Below are 6,138 nucleotides of genomic sequence, written 5' to 3' on the forward strand. Positions count from 1 at the left end.
TGAGTTCTGAGAAGGATTTCTCAATATCAGCCAATAATCAAAGTTTATGCTTCCTAAGAAGCATTCCATTAATCGCTTCCAATAGTTGAAATCTTGATCGTATGGTGGTGGTTCATGGGGGTTCCGTCCTTCTTGAAGAGTCAGTTTTCTTGCACACAGAGAAACAGAAAAAAAAATCCCAAGACTTGGTCTTGGATTAGTAGTGTTGAAAAAAAATAATATTTCACTATTTTCAGAAAAAATAATAAAATATTAATAAAATAATAATAAAATATTTGAAAAAAATATTATTTCAAAATTTTGAAAATGTAATATTTTTTAAATACTAAACAATGGTGAAAAGATGACGATGTATTTTTCAAAAACCGTTTTGGAGGGAAAAAACGAAAGGCGTAAGGTTGGTGGTTGCACCAAATCAGAGCGGTACCTGCTCTGATACCACTTGTTGGGTCGTGAAACGTCGATAGAGGGGGGGGTGAATATCGATTCGAAAAAATCGCGTTAATAAGAGTTAAGCACAGCGGAATAATAAAAAAACTTAGGCAAACTGAACAAGGTGTTTTTTACTTCGTTCGGAGCCTGTGACGACTCCTACTCGAAGGCCCGTACTCCTTGAGTACTTTCGTTGGGCAATCACTAGCAATTCGAATGTGATTACAAAAAGAGTGCAAGAAATGCTAATGAAACAAAACACAAAGCTATACCGACAGAAAAGAAAGCTTAAAGAGCAAGGGCGCGTTGTCGGAGCTTTGCTAGCGTCGCTGGAGCACAGAGCAGCAAAGCAATCTAGGAATTCTGAGATTATGTTGAAGCTCCACCCCTGGGGCTTCTTTTATATGCTGCTACGGGCGCCTGGATCCCTTCCGGGCGCCCTGGTGCGACGTGGCAAGTCCAGTCATAATGCTCCACGTGGCGAGGCGACGCAGAGGATAAAAGTTGCCTCCGGGCGCCCGGACCACCTTTTTCCAGAGATTCCTTCTCCTGCAAAATAAGGTTAGTCCGAGACAAAATATATCCTGCAACACAGATTGTTAGCACAATTTATAAAGTATGAATTAACAGAAAAAGTATGACTTAGATTCCGTCTTTCCGAGACCGGAATCTAGTCACGATCTCAACTTAGATATCCGAAATGGATCTAAGCCGGATCGACGCCTAATGTTCCCTTCCCGGGAACGCGTCCTCGCAGTCACTCCCCTCCAGTGACTTACCTTACTTACATGTCAGACGTCCGGTCAGCCCTTCGACCCGTCTGGACTTTTCGCCAGCTATCCGGTCAACCCTGTCGACCTAGCTGGACTTCTCGCCAGCTATCCGTTCAGCCCGTCGACCTAGCTGGGCTTCTCGCCAAGCGTCCGGTCACCCCGTCGACCCGCTTGGATTTCTCGCCAGCTATCCGGTCAGCCCTTCGACCTAGCTGGGCTTCGTGCCAGACATCCGGTCAGCCCGTCGACCTGTCTGGACTTCTCCTGCGCACTCGATCAAAGTGTCAGACAACAACAAACTAACTTAACCTGATTTGTCATTCATCAAAACCTGGGTTAAATCTATAGTGCAAACCGCACCAACAGACCTAACCAAGGAGTATAACCCGTGCTAGTCTCATAGAATTGATGATATCCAAATGCATCATTTCGACTACTATGGAAATCCCAGTACATTCATAATTACACATGTATAGATAATCACAAGTTGTGATCCAATAATAAATTCTCTAATGCTATGAATTGTATTACGGACATTCAGTAAATGATTTTATAACTATTAAAAGTAAAGGTAATTGAATGCTCGCGGGAGATCCAGAGCAAGTTAGGATGATCGGATACAGAATGCTCGTGGGAAGGCCCGAAGTAGGTTAGGAGTGATCGTTAGATGCTGGCGAGGAAGCCCGGAGCAGGTCAGGGTGACTAGATGGATGCTTGCGGATTTGTTATACCTAAAGGATGTTCACATATCTCCACAATGATATGATATTGTCCACTTTGGATCTAAGCCCTCATGACTTTACTCTTGGGTTTTACCCAAAAGGATTCATACCAATGGAGATATCCTACATCCTTTTAAACTCATGATCTTTTTCATATTTTTCTAATATGGGGCTTTGATTGTATCACAATAATCCTCCCTTCAAATGAAGGACCATAATTAGTCTTATAATCCGGGTCTCCCTGTGAGTATTTAGTCACTCCTGATCTACTCCGGACCTCCTCATAAGCATCTGATCACTCTGACTTACTCTGAATCTCCCCATAAATATTCGGCGTTCACTCCTGACTTGTTCTAGGTCTCTCTGCAAGCATTCCGCATTCAGTCATCTTGACTTGCTTCGAGCCTTCCCGCCAGTATTTGGTCACCCTAACTCAGTCATCCTGATCTGTTTTGGGTCTTCCCCGCGAACATTCGGTCACTCTGACTTGTTCTGGGCCTTCCCGCAGCATCCAGTCACCTTAACCGGCTCCGGGCCTTTCCCTTGACTTCATTCAAGGTCGCCCCACATGACATCTGATCTAGGTCATGACTCTGATACCATTTGTTATGACCAAAAGGATATTCACATATTCCTATAATGATATGATATTATCCAATTTGGGCGTAAGCCTTCATACCTTTGCTCTTGGATTCTATTCAAAAGGTCTCATATCAATAGAGAGATATCTTACATCTTTTTAAATCGTGATATTTTCCAAAATTTTCCAATGTAGGAGTTTAATTGAATTCTCAACATCTCTAAAATTAAATCAATATGTAATCATAGATGACTATAGTCGGTCACTCTATATGAATGTCGACGGTCGACTAAGGATATAATCGAATTGAGTCGAGTAAAATAATAAGAGGTTCGAGATTGGCTTGATCGGTTGGTTTTTCCTTAAGCTCGGCTCGGATTCGATTCGAGCTTTAATTCATAAGCTTGAGCTCGATTCGTAATGAAATTAAATAGTTTACGAATGACTCGAGCTCGATTTGAAAATAACGATCATTTAACTTGAACTCGGCTCATTAACTTATCATTTCATATCTTTAAACAAGCTCGAGTCCTAGTATCAAAACAGTATTGTTTCACTTTTAAATTTAATTATAAGATATTATTATATTTATTGATATTATATATATATACACAGTGAATCTATTAATGAACACGTTCATAAACCTTCAATAATATTTTTAAATTCGAAATCAGGCTTGAACGTTAACCTAATTGAACAATTTTTAAAAAACTAAGACTAGAATAGTGCACGAACATAATCATCTAGAAAAATATAAAATGTCTGAGTGAATCAAAATGGAAATGGAAGGAGATAGATCCGATGCATATATGGATTTCATTTGACTTTGCGTCAACGCGTTGACCGCTGGATTGATGGCATTGTGATCGGCAGCTAATGTACACCCACCTCCGCCTTGCAATTGCTCGAGCTATTGAAGGAGAGGTCAGAGTGTGTCAGCCACCCATTGCCTTTTATTTTTATTTTTATTATTTATTATTTTCTGAAGAAATAGATCACTTTGTATGATTTGACATTCATGTATGTATACTTGAATTAACGTTTATGAATTTGCATTCACGAATCCAGCACCAATGGGATTCAATATTTTTGTCCGATCATCTTGTATTAACATTTTATTATACTCAAATAATTATAATTATAGACATTAATTTTTTATTCACTTAATAAATTAATTTAAAATGATCTACTTGCAAAAAACCATCCATATTTATATTCAATTTGTTGATTGTAGAACTAATTTCCAACAAGTTCAAGGCTATATGCCAACTAAAACAGGTGGAAATGAGCTCATTATGATGTGGAGCTGACTAAGGAGTAGTCATATCAAATCATTCTTTAAATGGTTCCACGTGAATTGACATTAGTACTCGTGTATTTGCTTCCACGAAACTAGCTCGTGTACGAGTCAATATTTTCAATCATCTTATATCAACCCTTCATTATTCGAATAATCATAAATATCAATTTCTCATTCACTTGAAAAATTAATTTACAATAGTTATATTGTAAAATAGTCGTCTATATCTATATTCGATTTATTGATTACCAAACTATTTTGCCAACAAGTGCAAAGTGTGTCAACTAAAGAAAGCAAAAATGGCTCATTATGATAAACAAAAGATGATCAAGAGTAACCATATCAAATCACTCTTTAAATGATTGATGGTTCTAAGCAAATTGGCATTCACACATATTTGGTATTGACGTTGAGAGATATTTGGGATGAACGAGTCACCTTTTTGCCACATGAGTAGAAATCAAAGCGGACGAGCACAAAAAATCTGATAACTCTCCCCGAAACAGTGCCGGCCGGCTGGTAAGAAAAGATCTACAGCTTCACCATTTGTGGCACCCAAATATGATCCGATCCACAATTAGGGTTCTTATATACTGAACTCCCTGCAACAAGCTAGCTAGCCCCCTCCCATTGAATGTGACGCGGTTCTACGACGCATCATCCCCCCTCAATTGCAAGCTGACTTTTGAGGTGTCCTTAGCTTGCCCCTCACTAAATGCACCTATCTGTCTTCTTTGACTACTCTTCCTCCTTCCACTTGGATCTCCATGGCTGGCTAGCTAGCTAGATGATGGCGGTCAGCTCCTATATATGCCTCCCAAGGGCTAGCTGCCTGAGAGAAACACTACTCTAGTACCTTCTCTTTGAAATTTCGATATCAGTATCGGTATGGGGCGGCCGCCTTGCTGCGACAAGGATGGAGTGAAGAAAGGGCCTTGGACGCCGGAGGAGGACATCCTCTTGGTCTCCTACATCCAACAGCACGGCGCCGGCAACTGGAGGGCTGTTCCTACTAACACCGGTATAGGTACCGAGAGGGGTTTCTCCTCCTTGGGTCGGAATTAGGGTTTTGATTTGGTTTTTGTTGTGGGATTGATTTAGGGTTGTCGAGGTGCAGCAAGAGCTGCCGGCTAAGGTGGACGAACTATCTCCGGCCGGGGATCAAGCGCGGTGCCTTCACCGAGCAAGAGGAGAAGCTCATAGTCCACCTCCAAGCTCTTCTGGGAAATCGGTATCGATCGAAATCAATTCGAGATTATTATCCAGTATTGATACTTTTGACCTAATTTGATGTGTTTATCTGTTGGAAATGGATGGATCAGGTGGGCGGCTATAGCTTCATATCTTCCGGAGCGAACCGACAACGATATCAAGAACTACTGGAACACACACTTGAAGAAGAAGCTCCGGAACAAGACCGAAGCTTCCGAAGTCACAGACCGATGCGGGGGCACTACTACTCGGTGCGGATCGTCGGTGAGTAGCTCCGTGCCGAAGGCCAAGGGCCAGTGGGAGAGGTGCCTCCAGATGGATGTCGAAATGGCGAAGCGCGCCCTTTCGGAAGCATTGTCCATGGAGGATCCAGTGTCTTCTTCCACAATTAGGCGCGGAAATAGCCCCCTCGCGCCGTCGACCTACGCCGCGAGCACCGAGAACATCTCGCGGCTCCTGGAAGGATGGATGAAGAAGAAAAAGAAGAAAACAACTAGCACCACTAGTCCAGCCACCTCCACCTCAAGCCAAATGAGCATGAGCGCCTCCAACTACATCGCGCCGCCTCCGCCGACAATGTTTGAGTTCGAGGAGGGATCACCGGAGACGACGACGACGGCAGCTGCCCCCTTCCATCTCCTGGAATCCTGGTTGTTTGATGAGTGTGTTGGAGGGGAGGAGCAGCAAGAGAGCTTCCTCAGCATGGTGATGAACTAATTAATCACAAATAGTTAATTAATTAATTTGTGTGGAATGTAAATTAATTACTAATTTTGATTAATTAATTAAATAAAGTATTTAATTAGGTCCTTTTAATTTAGAATTAATTAGTGTTTATTAGAGTGAAACATGTGAAGCCAAATTGGCAAATTAGAAAGCATGCATGGTGGGTCTCATTGAATAAGACACTTGAGCAACTCTGTCTTCAAGTTGAAGAAGAATATCGGAAAAAAATTCCTCCCACTTCCTAATTAATTTGATGGTTGATTATAATTTGATTCTATGATTTATCTTTCTTCATATAACTTAGGAATTGACTATAAAAAATATTTAGGATAAGTATAATTATCTTTTGCTATAATAAAAATGTACCCTTTGTCCTCAAGAATAAAATTTTAT

At 41.1% G+C, this 6,138-nt stretch overlaps 1 protein-coding gene across 2 annotated transcripts; it reads left to right on the forward strand.

Moving 5' to 3' along the window:
* The first annotated feature begins 4,571 nt into the window (after positions 1-4,571).
* Positions 4,572-5,809, forward strand: LOC122022335 (transcription factor MYB30-like). 2 transcript variants are annotated; one of them, XM_042580295.1, is made up of 3 exons: positions 4,572-4,834; positions 4,909-5,038; positions 5,130-5,809. In XM_042580295.1, exons 1-3 carry the CDS (start codon positions 4,696-4,698, stop codon positions 5,734-5,736), a joined length of 876 nt encoding a protein of 291 aa, XP_042436229.1. In that variant the 5' UTR covers positions 4,572-4,695; the 3' UTR covers positions 5,737-5,809. The 2 variants fall into 2 exon arrangements, with proteins under 2 accessions (XP_042436229.1, XP_042436230.1); XM_042580296.1 differs by having other exon boundaries at positions 4,574-4,828.
* Positions 5,810-6,138: the final 329 nt, after the last annotated feature.

The sequence above is a fragment of the Zingiber officinale genome, chromosome 9B (genome assembly GCF_018446385.1).
Source record: "Zingiber officinale cultivar Zhangliang chromosome 9B, Zo_v1.1, whole genome shotgun sequence".
In the NCBI taxonomy this organism is placed as follows: Eukaryota; Viridiplantae; Streptophyta; class Magnoliopsida; order Zingiberales; family Zingiberaceae; genus Zingiber; species Zingiber officinale.

Coding starts and splice junctions, on each gene's coding strand:
- LOC122022335 (XM_042580295.1), top strand. CDS start 4,696: ATGGGGCGGCCGCCTTGCTGCGACAAGGATGGAGTGAAGAAAGGGCCT. Junction 4,835..4,908: donor TCCTACTAACACCGGTATAG/GTACCGAGAGGG, acceptor GGATTGATTTAG/GGTTGTCGAGGTGCAGCAAG. Junction 5,039..5,129: donor CAAGCTCTTCTGGGAAATCG/GTATCGATCGAA, acceptor TGGATGGATCAG/GTGGGCGGCTATAGCTTCAT.